This window comes from Bipolaris victoriae (genome assembly GCF_000527765.1).
Source record: "Bipolaris victoriae FI3 unplaced genomic scaffold scaffold_30, whole genome shotgun sequence".
Taxonomy (NCBI): Eukaryota; Fungi; Ascomycota; class Dothideomycetes; order Pleosporales; family Pleosporaceae; genus Bipolaris; species Bipolaris victoriae.
Genome location: NW_014575362.1, coordinates 178180 through 197849, shown reverse-complemented (window position 1 = coordinate 197849; position 19670 = coordinate 178180). Strand labels below are relative to the sequence as shown.

The 19670-nt window shown below is 52.3% G+C and overlaps 9 protein-coding genes across 9 annotated transcripts; 6 read left to right on the top strand and 3 right to left on the bottom strand.

The window, feature by feature from the left end:
• Positions 1 to 250: 250 nt before the first annotated feature.
• On the bottom strand, positions 251 to 3536 carry COCVIDRAFT_95612 (hypothetical protein; the record flags this gene model as incomplete). Its single annotated transcript, XM_014702514.1, has 3 exons — positions 251 to 1174; positions 1226 to 3340; positions 3396 to 3536. The coding sequence occupies 3 exons, from the start codon at positions 3534 to 3536 to the stop codon at positions 251 to 253; spliced, it is 3180 nt and encodes a 1059-aa protein (XP_014558000.1).
• Positions 3537 to 4159: 623 nt separating this feature from the next.
• COCVIDRAFT_25502 (hypothetical protein) lies at positions 4160 to 6639 on the top strand (the record flags this gene model as incomplete). Its single annotated transcript, XM_014702451.1, has 5 exons — positions 4160 to 4233; positions 4289 to 4421; positions 4474 to 4758; positions 4821 to 5580; positions 5627 to 6639. The coding sequence occupies 5 exons, from the start codon at positions 4160 to 4162 to the stop codon at positions 6637 to 6639; spliced, it is 2265 nt and encodes a 754-aa protein (XP_014557937.1).
• A 1030-nt stretch (positions 6640 to 7669) lies between these two features.
• COCVIDRAFT_25501 (hypothetical protein) lies at positions 7670 to 9633 on the bottom strand (the record flags this gene model as incomplete). The annotated part of the gene is made up of 2 exons (XM_014702450.1): positions 7670 to 7819; positions 7882 to 9633. The coding sequence occupies 2 exons, from the start codon at positions 9631 to 9633 to the stop codon at positions 7670 to 7672; spliced, it is 1902 nt and encodes a 633-aa protein (XP_014557936.1).
• A 902-nt stretch (positions 9634 to 10535) lies between these two features.
• On the top strand, positions 10536 to 12216 carry COCVIDRAFT_36632 (hypothetical protein; the record flags this gene model as incomplete). Its single annotated transcript, XM_014702513.1, has 2 exons — positions 10536 to 10711; positions 11013 to 12216. The coding sequence occupies 2 exons, from the start codon at positions 10536 to 10538 to the stop codon at positions 12214 to 12216; spliced, it is 1380 nt and encodes a 459-aa protein (XP_014557999.1).
• Positions 12217 to 12678: 462 nt separating this feature from the next.
• COCVIDRAFT_36631 (hypothetical protein) lies at positions 12679 to 15302 on the bottom strand (the record flags this gene model as incomplete). The annotated part of the gene is made up of 3 exons (XM_014702512.1): positions 12679 to 12887; positions 12948 to 15017; positions 15071 to 15302. The coding sequence occupies 3 exons, from the start codon at positions 15300 to 15302 to the stop codon at positions 12679 to 12681; spliced, it is 2511 nt and encodes an 836-aa protein (XP_014557998.1).
• A 558-nt stretch (positions 15303 to 15860) lies between these two features.
• Positions 15861 to 16407, top strand: COCVIDRAFT_69833 (hypothetical protein; the record flags this gene model as incomplete). The annotated part of the gene is made up of 3 exons (XM_014702511.1): positions 15861 to 15929; positions 15982 to 16017; positions 16066 to 16407. Coding segments are annotated over 3 exons (447 nt in total), but the record flags the coding sequence as incomplete, so codon positions are not given.
• Positions 16408 to 16477: 70 nt separating this feature from the next.
• Positions 16478 to 16678, top strand: COCVIDRAFT_95792 (hypothetical protein; the record flags this gene model as incomplete). The annotated part of the gene is made up of 1 exon (XM_014702510.1): positions 16478 to 16678. A coding segment is annotated over one exon (201 nt), but the record flags the coding sequence as incomplete, so codon positions are not given.
• Positions 16679 to 17175: 497 nt separating this feature from the next.
• On the top strand, positions 17176 to 18402 carry COCVIDRAFT_25497 (hypothetical protein; the record flags this gene model as incomplete). Its single annotated transcript, XM_014702449.1, has 1 exon — positions 17176 to 18402. One exon carries the CDS (start codon positions 17176 to 17178, stop codon positions 18400 to 18402), a length of 1227 nt encoding a protein of 408 aa, XP_014557935.1.
• Positions 18403 to 18921: 519 nt separating this feature from the next.
• COCVIDRAFT_95737 (hypothetical protein) lies at positions 18922 to 19512 on the top strand (the record flags this gene model as incomplete). Its single annotated transcript, XM_014702509.1, has 1 exon — positions 18922 to 19512. One exon carries the CDS (start codon positions 18922 to 18924, stop codon positions 19510 to 19512), a length of 591 nt encoding a protein of 196 aa, XP_014557995.1.
• Between the last annotated feature and the right edge of the window lie 158 nt (positions 19513 to 19670).

Sequence of the window (19670 nt, the reverse complement as noted above, 5' to 3'; positions counted from 1 at the left end):
TCTCCACCACTACCTTCAAATTCTTCATGCAATTCAGTCATGGTCATCGCGTGGTATTCAAAGTGGTATATGTAAAGTGGCAGCCAGATTGCGTTTTTTTCCAGCGCCGTCAATGCAATGCCTCCTCCCAGTATGCAAAAGCATCGTGAACCAAATATTAACAGCATAGGAAGAATGACCCCATCGCTAGGAAACAAAGCGCAAAAATATTGGACACGTCAATTGACTGGAAATGCGCTTACATCCACAGCTAAAATGCCCCACCAGCGACCCTCTCCCGCTCGTAAAACACAATGTACGCCTTTTCATTCTGCAATCGACTGTTGGCTGGAAGATTGCCTGGATCAAAATCCTGAATTTTGTCATCGTTGAAAGACCGCCAACATCCTCGCGACTTGTCTTTGACAAAAGCAATGTAATGGCCACTACCAAGAGTCGCACCAATATGCCAGATGACAGCGTATGCGTTGTAGACATACGGTCCATTCATCGTGGGGTCGGCCTTGACTCCAGCCAACTGCGTAGGTCCGTCCCGGGCTTTCTGCGCAACAAATGCCTCTTGCTCTGGGGTCATTGGTGGTTCAACAAACGGACCTATGTCCAGCCTCTGAAGTGGAAAGTGGACGGGTGTGCGAACTTTGCGTGCAGTTTCAGTACGGGATGCGCTAAACCGCTTGAAGTGGATGACAAGTGTGTCCGGTGCTCGAGTGATGGTAATCTTCTTGACTGCCTCGCGGTCTTTTTTGCAGCGTGGGCAACGCCATAGCTCGTCTCCTGCTAGATGTTCTGGCGCGCAGTAGGACTCTAAGCATTGGCGTAGGTCGCACTGGCCCTCGCGAGGAATCTCCACACTAATGCTCCAAAACGCCTCATACGTGGTACTGGTTACACCACACGTTTGACATGTGAGCTGTGAAGCGTGCTGCCCAGCGAACAGACCACCGATAACGGACATGTCGCGGTGCTGGTATCGCCGCCATTCGATCATGGCCGAGTATTGCCGTGGAAACCGTTCGCGAGTCAGTTCTTCTTGATCTGTCAGCGGTTTAAGGGGTGGCTTGTTCCATGTCAGGTTCATGTCTTCGTGCATGTAATCCAACACGAATTCGAGAAACTCCTTGGCATCTTGCTGCTCGTCAATACCCCATTGCGAGTTGAAGTGACCACAAATGCGCTGTCATGAGTTAGCAACAGCCCATGAAGATGCGCATAATTTGAAACGTACTCTGAAAGTGCTAGGGCGTACCGACGACACATCGCCCTTGTAGAGGTTCGATAGCAACGTCGCATACGCCTCTGGAAGGATACCTTTTGTACCTTTCCAGTTGTCTCGTTGAAGGTCGCGCTGGTATCGCCCGGTGAGGAACAGGTCCGACAGCAGCAAGTGTCCACTTAGACACTGAACCACCGAGTTCATGTAACACGTAACTCCAAAATTTAGCAGTCCGGTTCTGTGCAACCTCAGATTGCTAAATTGAGGTTGTGAATTGTAGACGTTGTTGCGGGTTGGCTGTACATCTTGGCGTTCATGCACACCGCTGTAACCAACCCTGGGCACTGACGGCGGTGGCCGTGAAGGAGCGACAGGTATAGCAGGTGCAACATATTGGTTAGTAAATTGGGGTTTCGGCGGGTACATCATCGACTGCTCAGCTTCGACCTCGGGATAGCGACGCAAAAACTCCTCGGTGGAGCGATAAAAGGGCGCATTTGACTCGTCTTCTTCTCCTTCGCCCTCTGTTGGAGGCACCTCAACATCAGCTCGCCCCTTGCGAGCTTCTTCTAGCCACGCTTGTTCTTCTTCCTGGTCCATGGGTACGTACTCGCGTCGTGATCGTCTCTGGTTGTTCTTCGCAATATGAGTAGCAGCAGGAGACCGCCGAACAGCGCGAGCTCTGGTAGGGCCCGCGGCTACCAGTGCAGCGGTAGTCGACATCTTCAAGGCCTGTGGGCCTACCAAGTCAACCCAGGCATCAAGGCCGCCTTTCAAAAGGACTGGCGGGCGTTTGAGTGGTTTCTCGGCGTTGAATTCGTGTAGGGTGTCGAAAAGACGTTTCAATGCGGTTTCCCTTTCAGAACGGTTGGCCTTCTGCATAAACTCGATATTTTTGGTTGATTCGTCATAGTAGACGACGACATCGAAGTCGTTTCGCCGATCGAACATGGTCTGCTCTTCATCTGGTGAGATGATAAGGCGGTCTAGTAGCTGTTCTGCCGAGTCGCCGTCGCGCAACGTCAAAGGCTCTATACACATGATGTTTCGCACGTAGATGTGACCTGCGTCATAATCGGTCCTATTGCGTACATCAATGGTGAGTACATTGTACATGCGGTAGTAGTCGTATAGCATGCTAGCATCTATTTCGAGTTCGACTGGTTTGCTGACAGACCGGGTCCTCTCGGGGGCAGTGCGTGGATTCTGTTGGGATGGGAAATATGAGTCTGGCACACCATTCGCATTGGGGGCATAACTAGACGCGCTCGACGCAGCCAACGAGTTGTTACGACCTCCGGTGCCGTTCATACTCCTCGGGGTACTTCGTGGCGGATTGATGCTTGAGGGGCCTGAGATATTGCGTGCGGGACTATAGGTGGGACTAGGCTCTTTGGGTAGGGAGGCAGCAAATTGTGTGTCTAGTGGTAGTTTGGGTGGCGGTTGAGGCATGGATGTAGGTGCCATGGGCATACCGCGTGGTCCCATGACTCTGTTGGTGGTAGTGAAGTCTGCTGGGGAGGGCATCTTGACTGACAAGTCAGGGCTAGAGCGTGCAGATGTATCAATTGGAGAGCGGCGCAAGTTTGCGAAGCGCTGAGCAAGATCGTTTATGCTATTCACCGACGCAGCACTTTGATGGATAGCGCGGCCATGGAGCGTTTGGGGCTTTGGATGCACCATGGGTTTTCTGAAAGAGGAGTCCGGGGGCACAGCAGGTGAAGCGCGGCCGTTTGGCAGATTCGTGGGCACCTCGGGTAGCATCAATTCGTCGTCTCTTCGTGGCGTGACGGAGCCGCTGCGGGAGTGTGGGCTGGGACCTGTAGGTAGGGAGGCAGCCCTGTGGTGGCCGCCATGGCGCTTGTTGTCATTTTTGATAATGTCCTTGATGCGCATAAATCGCTCCTCGCTCGACTTGATGTCCCGCATGAGGTCGTTGAAGTCGCGGTGAGCCTGGCTCCGGCTGTTGCTGATCTTGTCATAGTAGTCGCGGTGTGAGGGAATCAAGTCGACGACAATCTGGTATGCGACCATGTACTCCCAGTATGCTCCGGCAGGGATGCGGTTGTTGAGCATTGTCTTGGCAGAGTTGAAGTGTGTCCGCGCCCGTTCCAGCAAGTTACGGATCTAGAACAGTCAGCGAACGCGGGCATGCACACAGAGGGAGTCTTTGCAAGAGTACCGAATGGTGTCTGAGCGACTCGGCAGTATCTGTGGCAGAGGCAATAATCTCTGCAATGGGCGGAAAGCCACCAGACCCGCGCGAGTCGGCTTGCCCATGGCCGTTCCTCGATGCATCTGCGCCGTCGGGATAGCCGTTCATGGTGTTGGCAGACGGGGGGAGTGAGGGCGGCCGAGGGGCAGCCGCACTCGTACTATCTCTTTAGGCGTTGGGCACTCGCATATTCAAGAGGCCCTGTCGACGGCGGCGTTTGTTTGGGTATCTTTGGGCCGTCCTGGCAACGATGACGGGGAAGCGGGGCGGAGTCGGGGCGGAGCGCGTCGACCCGTGGGCGAGGGGCGGAGACGAGTGAATTGGAGCAGCGGAGAGGTTGTTGCTGCGTATATGGCTGGAGTGCACACGGAAGAGGAGCGGGTTGGGGGACTTAAAGGGCGAGAGCGGCGGGCGTGGGTGAGGCACAGGGCAACGTTGGTGTCTGGGACGGCCAGGGTTGCAGGCATAGGTCTCATCGTTGTGGATGCGGCTCGTGGGCCTCCGCCACAGGGCGTCATCAGCCAAGCACTCCCGCCTCGGACCTCAGCTTGCTACCTGACCACGCCCACGACCACCACAGACGCCGCGCCACAACACTCCCACGCCCAATTCACCGTCAACAGACGCTGGTGCATCACCGTCCCGTGCTCGATTTCTACCGCGATCCGACAAAGAAAATTAGAAGAAAATAAGACCGCCGCTGGCAACACAGCAGCTGCATCACCAACACCATGGCGGGCTGGTTTGGGTCCTCCGCCAACGGCGCGCTCGACGAGCAGATTGAGCGCGCAACCTCTTCAAGCTTGTACGCATAGCCTGCTCTTCGCCTAGTGCTTGTGTCGCCTGCTAACACATGGCAGAGAGGATATGCCACTCAACCTCGAGATATCCGACGTGATTCGGTCGAAGACAGTGCAGCCTAAAGACGCCATGCGCTCACTGAAGAAGAGGATAGGACACAAGAACCCCAACGTCCAGCTCGCAGCCTTGAATGTACACTGAACCCCTCCTACTATGCGACCCGTATTTGCTGACCCTCTTCCAGCTCACAGACACCTGCGTCAAGAACGGCGGCGCTCACTTTATCCAAGAGATAGCTTCTCGCGAGTTCCTCGACAACATGACTTCCCTGCTCAAGGCACCCCCCTCCGTCGCACCCAACCACGATGTCAAGAACAAGATGCTCCAGCTGATACAGTCCTGGGCGATAGCTGCAGAAGGGCGCATAAACCTAAGTTACATCAACGAGGTGTACCAGAGCCTACAGCGCGAAGGCTTCCACTTTCCACCAAAAGAGAACATTACCGGAAGTATGCTCGATAGCAGCGCGGTAAGCTTTCTTGTCATATGTCAGTCTTTTGCTCTGTTACTAATCCATCTTGCTTGCTGCAGCCCCCAGAGTGGACCGACTCGGACGTCTGTATGCGATGCCGCACCGCCTTCACCTTCACCAACCGAAAGCACCACTGCCGAAACTGCGGAAACGTCTTCTGTGGCGCCTGCTCGAGTAAGAACATTCCCCTACCTCACCTCGGCATCATGGACCCTGTGCGCGTCGACGATGGCTGTCATGCCAAGCTTACCGAGAAGTCAAGAGGGGCGCACCTTCCTAGAGTGTTCGATGCCCACAGGCCTCAGAAGACATTATACCAGGGCTCAATGGAACCGCGAAACGCTCGTATAGAAGATAGCTTCGATGCAGATCTTAAACGAGCCCTGGAGATGAGCTTGGATGAGGCCAAGGGAAACAGCTCGTCTGGCTTCGTGTCCCAGTCGCAACTGTCACAATCTAAGTCTACAAGCGCAGCTGCCAAGAAGCAGCCCGAGGAAGAGGAGGATGCCGACCTGGCCGCTGCTATCGCAGCCTCCTTGGCCGACATGGAAGAACAGAAGAGGAAGTATTCCACAACCTTCCGAGAGCAGGCTTCCAACGCCAGTTCATCAACCCCCTTCGTCGCACCCAAGAATGACTACGAATTGACGCCTGTTGAAGCTGAGAATATCAACTTGTTTTCCACTCTAGTCGACCGCCTACAACATCAGCCCCCCGGCACAATCCTCCGTGAGCCGCAGATACAGGAGCTATACGAGAGCATTGGTAAACTCAGGCCGAAGCTTGCACGTACCTATGGTGAGACTATGAGCAAGCATGGTATGTACTTTTCAACTATTACAAGGTCACGCATTGACGATTATAGATACACTACTCGATCTGCACGCTAAGCTCTCCACTGTTGTTCGTTACTATGATCGCATGCTTGAGGAAAGACTGTCGAGCACATACAACCAAGCCAACACCATGTATGGACTGCCTCCGTCTGCTCAACGACCGGCGTCAAATCTCTATCCTAGTATACAGTCAGGCGCACCAGATGCTGCTGGTGAAAACTACTACACAGGAAATGGACCTCCTTCAGGCGCGTATGGACAGCCTCAGTCACAGTATGGTGGAGGCTACCAGCAACAGCAACAGCCCTATCCTCAGTTCGACAAACGACCCGCATCCTACGCCCCACCTAATGAACAGTATCAACAACCATCACAACCATATCCGAACCTGACCCAGCGACCCGCTAGCACGTCTTACCAACAACCTTCGTCACCACAGCTACAACGCCAAATTTCGAACCAGCAATATCCTTCTCAAGCGCCACCATCGGGGGTATCCGACGCAGATAGTGCCAGCTACTACTATGGAGAAAACAACACGGCACAGCCTTCACAGCCACCCATGCAACGGACGCAAAGTTATGGCTCCCAACCTTCACAACAACCTCCTTCTCCCCAAGCATATGCTCGGGCACCGCCACAACAGACACCCATTTCACCGCCCTCGCAGCCCGCTACTGCCTGGCAAAACCCACCATATCCTCAACAGGACCAGCCTCCAAATTGGCAACAAAATCAGAACCAGAACCAAGCCCCACCACAGCAAGGTCCACCGCAGCAGGCTCCTCAACAGCAAGCCCCTGCTCAACAGCAACCCCAGGCACCTCAGCAACAGCAACAGCAACAGCAACCACCTCAACCACAGTACTGGCAACAGCAACAACATCAAGCGCCTCACCAGCAGCAACCGCAAACGTCTGGATGGCAGCCAGCCCCGTATGCGACTGGAGGCTACGGGCCTGAGAGTTTCCCGTCTGCACCTCAGAACCAGCTCCCCGCGCAGCAAGCAAAGGTGGCTGATGAACCTCTGATTGATTTGTAATTTCTAGAGAGTGGCTATGTATGGAAGAGAGAAAGAGAGAGAGAGAGAGAGAGAGAGAGAGTACTTTGAGGAAGGCTCACAGCAGGCATTCTTGCCTGTTGGAAATATGGAACACTTTTTTCTAAAAAAAAGATTTTGAAGACTGTCCCTGTTGGTGATGTTCACGTCTTCTTGTCGTTTTTACTGGCTTAGCCTTGAACGGGATAGGCCTAAGTTGTAGCCACGAAGAAGATTGACCGGGTGAAGTGCGAATATTGCATAGGCTACGGAGTTTGTGATCGATGATAGGATCGAATATCACATCAAACCTGAGTCTCACATATCAAGCAATTGACCAGGATCACCAAGTTCTCTTGAACATCATGTCAATTCATCTCTATTACAATCATGCATAATGTCTCGGCGCTTTTATTCCGATTGCGTTTCTGTTCCTTACTCCCACAACACCACAACCCATGTTTTCTCTTGAACAACAAAACAACAACACCCATATAATCGACTCCCAAAAAGTTTCCGCTTCGCAAGAAAAACAAAAGTGGAAGAATGTATATATCGAATGATAAAAAAAACGAAGGGTATATATGTTTCGCCGTGGTTCGGAAAAGAGTGCTAGAAATGGTTGTGTGATGAAGAGTTAAAAGGTGATAATTGCTTCCAATCGCGATGAGTGTTGTCCTGAACGCCAGAAAAAATGAGATAAACACCTTGCCAGAGGCTGGGATGGTAGAATGTATACTTGTCTGATATGACGCCGTTGACTCCTTATCTTGCTTTCTTCTTGGTCCCATATGACATTACAGTCGTGTCTGATCATTGGCGGAGTACGCATCAAGAAGAGGGCGCATCCACAAGGCTGCGATCTCCTTGCTTGAGGTACTTGTCGTAGAAACGGGGGATCGGTGTATAGTGGGCGCGGAGAGGAACAAACTCGGCACGGCGACCTTTTGCTCGCCCGAGAGTGTAAACTCGATGAGGTGAAAAGGAGGAAGGCGTCGAAGATGGCCATGGAAATGGACGGGCTACAGCCCGCTCATACATACTCAGGCCAGTAGTTGTATGGCATAATGCTGGGACCGGTCCATTTCTCGCCATAAGGATTGGTGCGCTTGCCGGCAATGAAACCGTCATGTGCATGTTCGAGGACCGAAAGCCACGATGAGGGTTCAGGGTGTTTCATCCACTACAAAGATTATGTCAGTCTTGGTCTTTATTGATGCTGGTACTGCGGATAAAGATACTTACCTGATTGTGGATATGATAGGTCCATGCGCCACGGAAAAAGTTCTCAAGGGTGCGGTTGTTTGGTGGGAACTTGTCTTCTTGAAGGACATAGTCTGAAATGACACCAGCCTTGCGGAGCTCAGCTTCCTCGTCGAGCGTAGCTTGGAACGAATCATGGTGTCCCGGTTTGTCGCCGTGGCTAGGAGTCTGCGCTGCTGCAGACACAGGCACGTTGTCCTGGTCACGCTTTTCGTCCTTAGGAGCGGAACTCAGCTCCTTGCGATGCGCATCTTTGAGATCAATACGGTCCAACTGTGGTCCATCATAGCTCTCCCATTCATCGCGGATTCCACCAATTTTGCCTTTGAACACAGCGCTGTAATCACGAATGCATGGAACGGTGCATCGGCCCTCACGATCCCAGTTGAATTCCGTCCAGATAGGGTCGAATGCGGCGGTCTCAAACATCTTGAATTCCTGGTCACGTCCGTCCTTCCAAGCCATGCGACCAAGGACACGGGGATGGAAGTTGACACCCATGCGAATACCGCCGTAAAGTAGGTAAGAAGAAAGCGAAGAGTTTGCGGAAAGGGACATGATGGCCGTGTTGTAGTCGCCTGGGTGGGGGTGGGCAGCCCATCGCTCAGCAAAAGCGTGTTCCTTGGGCAAAAGGAGCGGACGCATATCCCTGAGCATGAGCACATCCATATCGAAGTAGGCACCGCCGTAGATGTGCAACACAATGAAGCGGACTGCATCAGAGACGGCGACGGGGAGGAAGGTCATTTGCTTCTGGGTCAGTACGAGCCACTGCTGTCCTTGCTTGTCTTCAACAATGTTCTCAGCCACGTCCTTCTCGCCCTTTGAGTTGGGCAGTCCAGGCTTGCTGTAGTAGTTGAAACCATTCTTGTTTTCCTTGTCGGTAGCTAGTGGAATGCGGCTCGGGAAGTTCCAGGCCTTGACAACAATGTCACCTCTCTCTACTAATGGCAAGAAACGGGCAAAGAGGGCGTCCTTGTTGAGCATATTGTAAACGGCCTTGGGGTTACGGTCGCTGTCAAGCCACAGCCACAAACGAGAACAAGCCAGGTTCTGGGTGTATAGATAACTCTTGATGAAGACCTCGACTCGCCAGGTAGCTGGGCCGGTCCAGTAGACGTGGTATGGAATGATTGGGCCCGGGCAGGTTCCAATGTTGGTGCCATTGGCGGCGACTGCGTCCTTTACGGGGGTGTATTTGTCCAATGTGTTTCCGTGTCCGTCTGCGTTTATGAAGTCTGCCTTGCGGGGATCTTGGGCGCTTGCACGGTCGGCGGCAGCTGGCAGGCTGTAGTAGCGATCCTCTCCCTCGGCAAAGAACTTCAGGCAGTCAAACGGCTTCCTCATCTTCTCGATACCAGCATACGTGCCCCTGCACTCTTCAATCAGCATGTCGATGTCGGCCTCGGTATCGACGTGAGGGCGAGGGCCCAGGTAGTCGTCCTTGTTCTTGACAGCGGTAATGGGACGGTTGAAGACATTGGCGTGAGGATTGATGGTGACGGTCTTGGTGGTGCCGGCAAATTTGACCTTGACGCCGGAGCGGGTGGTCTCGATCAGCTCTGTCGGTCCAGCCTTGTCGAGGAAGGCGGGAATGCCGATTTTGCCCTTTGCCGCGACCGACGGGTCACTGACGAATGTGATGAGGCCGTATATGGCTCCGTAGAGCAGTGCAGCTAGCGCTAGGTTCTTGAGTAGCGTCAAGGTTGCGCGAAGCCTAGATACTTGAGCCATATTGACAGGCCGACAGGCAACGACCTGTGGGTAGAGTTCGCAGGTGGTTGTGTAGGGCTGCCAATGTAGGTACGGTGCTGAAGTAGGCTATGAGGGTTGGCGACTTGCAGGGAGCGGTGCAAGTGGTAAAAGGATCGTATAGGCGGTCAGAGGGTGGTGTTAAGGAGACGCGCTGGGTGGAGCGGCGAGGAAAGGGTATGCTTGAACGACGGGTGGAGTCGCACAGGCACAGGGTCCACTCTGCGGGATATTATAGTGCTATCGACAAGTGCGCATGTGGTTATAGACGCGAGAAATCGAGGGACGGCGGGGAGAAGCACAAGCGTGAGCGAGGGTGCGAGGCCGATGGCTGCAGGCGCGGGCAGGTTGAGGGGTTGTTTTTGGAGCAAGCACAATGGGCAAAAGGATGGCGTTGGGTTATGGGCAGTGCAGTGCAGCCAAGCTCCCTTGCCCTCGCTGTGCTGAGTTCTGGTCGGGGGAGAGAAGAAAGCGGCCAGCTGAACTAAGTAATTTGGCTGCAGAACGCGCGCCACATTCTGCCCCCGCCCACGCCTTCCCCTGAACAAGGCCGGCTTGCGACAGTCAATCAATGCATGGCCAACGCCCGGCCAGGCCCATTTTCTAGCCAACATCGCACTCTTCGAATCGCATCCCGCCCACCCGTCGCGCTTGTTTTCTCGCGACTGCGACTGCGACTGCGACCGCTCTTTTTGCCCCCCTTCTGCTTCCCTCCCCCCGCCCAAAGGCCGCCCGCCGCAGTCTGCATGTGTCAGCCATTTGCCAGCCAGCCAGCCAGCCAGCTAGCTGCCTGTCACCAACACCCTCCCTCCCTCCCTCCCACAGCCAGCACAGTCCAAACCATCGCCTGACCACTGCCACTCTCGCTTGTGTGCCCACCTTTGATGCCGCTACGCATCTGTCAAAAGGCTGCCTCTGCTCTGCGACCCCCGCGACTACGGCCCGCCTACTACGCGCGTCTGGGCGCTTCCAAGCCCCGGCCATTCTCAGCAGTGTCAGCTCCAGCGCCACACGAACAGATTGATGTCCCCTGTCGGTCCAACGGCATCGTGACGGTTGAGTGAGTCTCGTCTCCCGTCTTGTCTTCCCGCACATGACGTTGTTCTGTTGTTGCATCTTGTTTGTCTTGACCTTGCATGGTCTCAGATAGGGCCTCCATCATGTGCAATGACCTCACACCGGCCTATTAGCCCTGCTCGTTCTTCCGCCTTGTCCACGACTCGCTCAGGCAATCACTACTACCCCAATCCCACTTGCTGCACTTTCTCCACATTCTCACTCCACGTCAAGCCACTAGATTTCTGCACGACAATCCTTTGTATCGTCATTCGCCTGCGAGACTAACTAACTGGCCCTTGTAGCGTTTTCCGCGCCCCAAAGCCTGCTGCCCCCATCTTGATCTATCTTCCTCCTGGCCCTGTACTCCCACAGTCTGAAGAAGATGAACACCGTCTCATCACAACATTAGCCGCAGCAAGCGCGGCAACAATCGTCCGCATCAACTACCGCGCTTCGTCGGTACATCAGTATCCCACGCCATGCCACGATGTATTGACCGGCTACGACTGGGTCCGCGAGCATCTGCTTGTTGATGCATTCAACAGACCTTATCTAGCTCGTCTTGGCGTATGTGGAGAACTCGTCGGGGGCTCTCTAGCTACCATGCTGGCCTTGACCGAGTGCCATGCTGGAGAGAGCCGTATCGGTGCCGCGGCCGTCAACAACCCCCTCGTCGACTGGGTCTTTCCGGACGAGCTCCCCGTTGTGCAGCCCGAGGATCTCCAAGAACCTATAAACGGTGATGAAACAGCGCTCCCGGCCGACGAGGACTTGGCCGGTTCATTAGCACTCCAGGAAGCCACTCGTAATGTCTTGATGTCTGAACGCAAGTCTCGCAAGCGGCCTTCGTCAAAGGCCCAGCAACTTTCGTCCTGGCAAGCCCACGGTGACAACACCGTCATACCCACCTTGACTCTGTCGGGAGAGCGTGATGTCCTCTTCAGAAGCCCAGATGACTACTTTGATCGCTTCGCCTCACCAATCCATTTCTTCCGTTCCCCCCATGCCCAGTTGATCTATCCACAGCCAGACCACATCTTTGCGTCGCAGCAACCCGACGAGATTCTAGACATGGAGGCTCAGATGGCCCTCAACCACTATGCCACCTTTGACGAGAATGCTAAACCCCCACAGCCGCTGCCGTACCTGAGCCGGTGTCGTGCATACGCCCGCAACTATCCCCAAGCTGGCACACGCCTAACCCTCCCAGTCTGGAACATTACCACTGGTTTGCAAAGTCCACTGTCCGATAGCTCGCTTGAGCTCGCAAAAATGGTGCGTAGAAGTATCGCCCGTCAGACGATGAAAACGCATACAGGGCGATCGCGGTGGTTCGACGCAGCCGAGAAGAAGCACTACGAAGAGTATGCCCATGGCCGCGTCCAGGTAAACTCGCACTGGGGGATTGGGCTGTGGAGTCAGCAGGATGAGAATCCAGCGTGGAAATCACGCGTCGAGGACGTGGGAGCTTGGATGAAGCAGCGGCTGGACCCAGGCTTTACATGATGATGGATGGTGACAACGCATCCCATGTGTTTTTTTTGCTTGAATAACAGTGGTGTTTGTTGAGCCTAAAATTCTAGTTTAATCATACAATCCACCATGTTCATCATCAAATTATAGGAATGGGGGGGGGGGGGGGGGGGGCTGACAACGCATGTTAATCTCGTATTGTGTAATTTCTTTGCCCCTTGACGCTTACCATTACACAATCAAAAAATTCCTACAAGTCAAGTGGAGAAATCCTCTCAAGTCGGAATCCAGAGTAGTACTCAATCCATTACGTCGTTTCCACGTCTGAGCCACTCTGCCCTTCTTTTCTTTTTCTTCCCCTCCATTTACCCACTGCCCAACCTTGCGAACCAATTTCTGTCTCTCAGCTATTCGCTTTGCGGATTTCCGCAGCATACAACGATGCAACCTTACACACATGCAAGATACGCACTCGGATAGACGAAACGGATGAAGCTACAACGTATCTTCGACACCCTCCATCTTCTCCTCAGAAGGCATGCCAGCACCACCACCAGCACCACCACCACTGCCGCCGTACTTGTTCTGAAGATCCTGAAGAATCTTTTGACCCTGAAGTAAGGCTTTGCGCTGCCCCAGCAGGTCCATGCGCTGCTTGTAACGGTCCGTCGGTTCAGCAAGGAGGTGAATCGCATTTTGATAGCCTACGTACACAAAGTTAGCGTTGCGTACTAAATGGTGAGTCCATAACCCATTTTCTTTACCTTCAGCGTCATTGCGTATCCCCAGGCCATTCTCCAGGTCATCACGAAGCTGCGTACACAGCTCCCTATGGAACTTGGACTCGATGCGCATACAGACAGCGTCATGGAAGCGGCGAGCGGCGAGCATGTAGTACGTCGTAACCTGTGCGACAACGTCAATCTCGCGAGCATAAGGCTCGTGCGCTAGAATAGGCATCGAATTCTTCTTGACTCGCTCTTCTTCAGCGGGAGTGAGCAGCTTCTTCGTATGTTGCTCCTTCTTCCGCTTGTACAGAGCAAGTCGATTCTGGAGACGGTGCTGCTGGTAATACTCGAGCATTGCGCTCTTCTCGCGCTCAAAGAGATCCTCATGGAAAATGTATGGGCCCTGCTTTTCGTCGTTGAGGCTGTCGCGTACCATGTCGTGGCTGGGCAGAATCAGTTTCTGGAGGATATTCCACGCCTTGTCATAAAACATGGATCCCTTGCGACTCTCAAAGTGCTTCTTGAACAATTCTTGCATCTGGTTGTGAACTTGCTCCCGGAGATTGCTCAAGAAATGGTCTAGTGGCTCCTCCCAACGTTGAATCGCTGTCAGCATCATAGTATCAACAACGCGCGGCTCAATCTGGCCCGGGACCTTAGACTGCGAATTCTCTGCCAAATATTCCCGAACTGCATCAAGTTCGAATGTGATCTTTAGATTGTTGAAATCTGGACCCTCCTGACGGCTCGGTGTTTTGTCAATCTTTCGCTTCTTCTTTGGAGACTTGTTGGACACATCGCTATCCTCAGCGGAGTTCCTATCACCGTTTTCGTTTTCATCGTCAGATAGCGAAATTGGCACTTTCGCAGAGGCACCAGGGAGCGCTGCCTGTACGTCAAGATACACAGATTCGTCGTCAGCGCCACGAAGCTTCATAGCTGGCTTCATACTTTCTAAGTTACTAAAGAAAGTCTTCTGGAGAGCCTTCCACTTGTTCCTCCATTCCTTATAAGGAAACTCAGCTTCAATCTCTCTGCGCACTTCTTGAGAGAAGTCAAGAATAATATCTGACATAATCCGAATAGCATTATGGGTAGCTGGTTCAGGAAACTGCTTAAGATCTTGCTCTATACGAGAGAGGCGTTCAAAGATGTGCTGGTCAATAGTTGGTAGTCGCTTGAGCATTTGCTCTGCAAGCGTTTTGGAAAGAAATGCTTGGAGATTCGTTGTGCCAAAGGAATTTGTGTACGCCTTGAACGTACTGGACCAGGTTGTGTCTTCGCGAAAGAAATGCTCCTCTCGGGTACGGGCTTCTCCATGGCTGATGCCCTGGTTGATCTCATTTTGGCCAGGATTCTTGACGACAAAATACCCATAGCCTAGAGCGAATCTCTTCTGGTCAAAAACTTCTTTCAGCTTACCGTGACGCGATCCTGCCGGCAACCGATCGGGTTTAGTAAGAACACCAATGCATCTATCAACTGCTTTCAAATCCCTTGCAATACCACCAGCACTTGAGTTGGCAATATCAGTCTCTAGGGAGCAGCATAGGAGGATGAGAGATTCGGGGTCGCGAACGTATTCTGTAACCAGATCACGTACAAACTTGACGAGAAATTTCTTATCCTCAGTTTCTGCTTGTCCAATAATGCCAGGCAAATCGTAGAAGCTGAGTGATGACAGTCCTGGTTGACTGATTGAGATGCAGACAATATTTGGGCTGAACTCACACCTATGATCCTCTCCAAGGTTGAGAGATGGATTCAGAAACTCTTCGTAGTGGACCAGAGGAGTGATGGTTGCGAGTTGCGCGCGACCAATGATATGCTCCAGCTCTTCTGGGTTATCCGTAGTTGCGAACGGTACGAGAACTGGCTGCGACAGCTCGCACCAACCACGAAACCGTCTCTCACTTCCTCGGCCAGTCCTGCCATCATAGCTGAAGCTGCGGCGAAGGCTCACGCTTGCGCTCCAACTAGCGCGGGGATCTTCCGTGGGCTCTAGCTTGATATACAAAGGGCATCGAGTGCATGTGTCGTCAGACCTAGGAGTCTTGATGCCCGATATCGCCTCAATGACGGATGACTTTCCTGCGGACTGCTCACCTTTGGTCAAATGTCAGTGAAATCATATGCGCTGATTCGTCAGGTAACGTTACCCAAAACAACGCATTTTGGCAAGGGAATGTCCATTCGCTGTAAACCAAGACTTTCGAGTCGGTTGATTGTCGAAATAACTTCCTTCATGTGCATTCCCAGCAGGTCTACCATGGGTGTCTCGGAAGAACTCGTTTGGTGACCACCTTCTCGAATTGGCAGATCGGTTGGCTGAAGATCCTCGCTGGATAGAGGACCGCCATCTTGCCTCCCACTCTGTGTACCGGCCGCCATAGTGACAAAGATTCAGAGTGATGAGCAGATGGCAAAGGTAGTGAGAAGGAAAGTAAGTGGGTTCAGTTAGACTGATAAGAGTGCGAAAGTTTGTGCCAAGACCCTGCGTTTGTTAGGCAGCTCAAGTTGACGCAAAGTTTGGGCGCGCAAAGAAAAGTGAAAGTGAACAGTGAAACAAGACAGCATGGTATAGGGACATGGCAATCCGGCGAGAGATTGCTCTAACCATTGCGTAGGCGACGCCCAAACAGGCCATGTCAATCTCCATCCCATACTGAATGCAGGCATGATTCTATTATATGAATGGTATCCAAGACTGATGATAAGTGGTGCTCAGAAACTGAGGATAAAAGGAATAATGGAAGGTTGGCATAAGACGTTGTAAGTAAAGGGCAGTCCCGAGGTTTCGCCGCTAGCGCCAATCCAGCCAGGGTCCTCGAGAGAAAAACGTCGAAGCACATCATCATCAGTGGCTACCATCCTACCTCAAGTCGCCAGCACTTTTCCTACATCCGCCTCTCTGCCCCGCCACCACTCTTGCCGCAGTAATAATATACAATGGATCATTCGCGCGATCCTTGTCCGTGGGTCATTCTCAATGACTTTGGCGGTGCTTTCGCCATGGGTGTATGTCGTGCCAGACGCAGCATGTACGGCGCATATACTAACCGGATATCAGGCTGTCGGAGGAGCAGTATGGCATGGCGTTAAAGGCGTAGGTATCACCATTGGTCTTAAAATGCCGTGCTGACCAAGGGTCCAGTTCCGCAATTCACCCTACGGCGAGCGACGCATAGGCGCCATCACAGCGATCAAGGCACGCGCACCAGTCCTCGGCGGCAATTTTGGTGTCTGGGGAGGTCTCTTCAACACATATGACTGCGCCGTCAAGGGAATCCGGAAGAAGGAGGACCCATGGAATGCCATCATCGCTGGTTTCTTCACGGGTGGGTCGCTTGCGGTGCGAGGAGGCTACAAATCGATGCGTAACGGCGCGATATCGTGTGCCATTCTGTTAGCAGTCATTGAGGGCGTCTCAATTGGTTTCAACCGTATGATGGCCGACAACACAAGGCTTGACGCTCCCCCACCACCACCAAGCGACGCTGGAGCATCACCTGGCAGCGGCGGCATGGCTGTAGCTGCGTAGGGGTGCCATTTTATGATTACATTTTTTGAAGCGCGGCTTGATTCGCTGGAAAAAAGGAGGCAGTATGACGGGCGGGCGGGCGGTGTTCTTGGGATTTTTTGGCATATACCGCAGTCAGGTTCGGCGGCGGGCGGCGTTCACACTCTCCTCAGCTTTGTGCTATATATCTGTATCATACACGCGACACGATTGTACAACATCTGGAGGTGTCTCTATGGAAACATGAAGTGTTCAGGAATTCAGAAGACAACGAATGTTTCTTCTCGGCATGCCAGACTATGAATGGGCCATTCAGTACCGAACTTAGCGTATCAGACTTGAGTGCTAAGCGCGGCCCGATAATTCCGATGACATCATTGGTCCGCTGTCACATAGCTCCAGGTATGGGAAGCCATAGCGAACATTGCACGTATTAGTATTCTATTCCTTCAGTATCTCATGTCGTTCAAGCTGGGGGCGCTGCACAAGGATGCTGCTGGACTTGTTTGGCTAGCCGTTTCTAGATGCTAGCGTCTGCGAGTCAGCCACGCACCTACCGCCTTTCACCTCTACTATTTCAAGTGGGCGCCCCGAGTCTTGTCGTCTGCATCATCACCATGCTATCTATATGCAGAATAATATTTCCCCACGAACTCTTCAGACTGCCTAACATTAAAAATTCGTCTACAACACATCGGCTCAATCAGCAACACGTATCAAGTTTGCCGCCTCATTGGTGTGACCATGGCACCATCTAAACCATCTAAACCATCAAGTTCTGTCACCTACAATATCCGATCCATCACCAAAAACTGGAAAATTCATCGTGTCCACGAATGTTTGCCTAGAGCACTATGGCCCAACAAGCAGTTCGAGGCGACACAATGGGATATTGGAATTCTTACGCTCCTAAGTCAGATATCTGCTATACCGAATGCCACTATCCAGGACTTTCGAGCAAAGGCCAGGCGTGCAATCAAAGCACGACAAGAGCGAAATGGGACAGCAGCTGGAAAGGTGGGGTGGGTCAAAGTAACAGATCTCAAGGCTGTTCTGAAAGAGTATGAAAAAGAGATTGCAGAAGCAGACGCGGCGAAAATCGCTCAAGAAGAAGCCGAGCCAATAAGTAGTGTTCAAACAGAAGTTGTAGAATTGCCCAAAACACCTGTGGCACCTGTTGTAGACTCGGAAGAAGAAGACGAAGAACAAGGCTCTTCTGAACCTCTTCCAGGCGGAAAATACCAGTATCTCACTCATGTCCGCCCCCTGAAAGTCGACTTGAATCCTACGGCATCTCCGCCAAAGAAGCTAGTCCAAGCAAAAGCTACTCGAGGCAAGAAGCGGCAAGTGGAAGAAGAAGCTACGCTCGATCCCTCCACCATGGAGAGACCAAGCGTGGTGCAGCAAGATCCCGATCCCCGGGCACCGGATGACACCGGTTTTCTCTCCGACTTGGAGCCTGAGAAGACGAAACAAAAAGAGCGGAAGAAAAAGAGGCTCTCTCGGCTTGAGCAATTTCCTGTCCGTGTACCGCACTGGCAGCGCAATTTAGATGATGTTGCGGCCGGTCCTTTGCTGTTATCGAATGGTACTGGAGCAGCCAGTGGAACTGTACCTGCGGGTATACTTGTAAACGGGAAAAATGAGGATGAAGATCTCGAGATGAATCTGGATAATCTGCCTAGCATACCGATTAATGCGACAGTCAAAGAGAGAAAGGAGATGGAGGAGTTAAGGCTTCGGATGGAACAGCGCATATGGAGGATCAAGGTGCTTCGAATAAAGGAAAGGCAAGGGCGCAGTAACGAAATTGTTGGACGGAGTGAAATTGTAGACGGTGATGTCAGCCAAGGAGAAGAAGGGGATGCAGAAGATGAAAATGATGATTCAGACGAACGTGACGAGACTGAACATGATGAAAATGACACTCCTGGTGAAGGTAGAGTGTTGCGAAGTAGAAAAGCAAAGTAGAAGTATAATTCACCGATGCTAAAAACACCAGTGTTACGGCCCTTGTCCATATCAGTGACGCATGTCTCACCAACTTCAAATTCCATTCACGATGTCACCGAAATTGAGAATTTGATCTGCCAAGGTGCATTGTAATAGGTGAAGTATGCCAGTGACAAGCAAAGAACACATGATGTATCACCTTTGGCTTGCTCCATCAACGCTCTACAAGCAAACAATTCACCTGTTGATATTCACATGATCTATTGACCAGTTTACAATGCTCCCGTACTTTCACATTTTACTCGCTGTTAGCTCACAAAACTGTAGCACATGTGTTCATTCACCACAAACATTGTCTCACAGCATTATTCAACGAAAGAATATATCATGACTGTTATTATAATTGCTTCCATACTCTTCCCTGAGAAAACTCCCATTCAAGCCACGAGAATTAGCAATTGTATAATAGACGCATCAACGACACCAAACTGACCAACACTTAGAACATAAGCCCGATATAAGATAAAACTAGCTATCATGGGTATATCACTGAAGATCAAGATACCAATTGGCTCTAGGAGACGCCCCAGTAAGACATCCGCCGGGCAGAACCCTCTAGGCGAAGGTAGCAGTCGCAAGCAGGCACATGACCATCGCAGTGGAAGTCCCCCTCTTCCCTGCCGTCACCAAAACCCTGAACCCAGGCCCAAGCCATATATCATGCAACCCAGAAGGCCCAGCTACAACACTGTGATCGTAAGGCCTTCCACTGCCCCTCAAAAACCTCGCATAACAACCCACGCCGTCACCACCACAACCCCCTCGTCCCACCGCCACCGCCGCCCCTCCAAAACCCCAACAACCCCCCGATCCCCCGTAAGCCCCCTCGAAACCTCCCGTTTCGAATTCCCCTCCCCCTACTCGCGTCCTCAACCTGCCGTCCAGCGCGACGAATACGGATTCAGCATCCGTACGCCGTCGACGCCGGCGGGACAGGCGAATACGTACGGGATGAGTGCTTTGGCGCCGGTGAATTCGGATGAGTGGAGTTATTTTGAGCCGCAGGTGGGGAGTACGTGGAAGGGGGGTGAAGAGGAGAAGAGTAAAGGGAGGGAGGGGGTATTATAGTTATGGGGGTGGGAGGAGTGGGCAGCCGAGGGGAAAGGGGAGGAATGTTAGGTTTGCTCAGGGGATGAGGATAGAGGGTAAGTTTGTGGGTGTTTTGTTACGTTGGTTGTTATTTGTAAGGTCTATTTTTTTTTAGCTTTAGTTTATAGAAGAGGGAA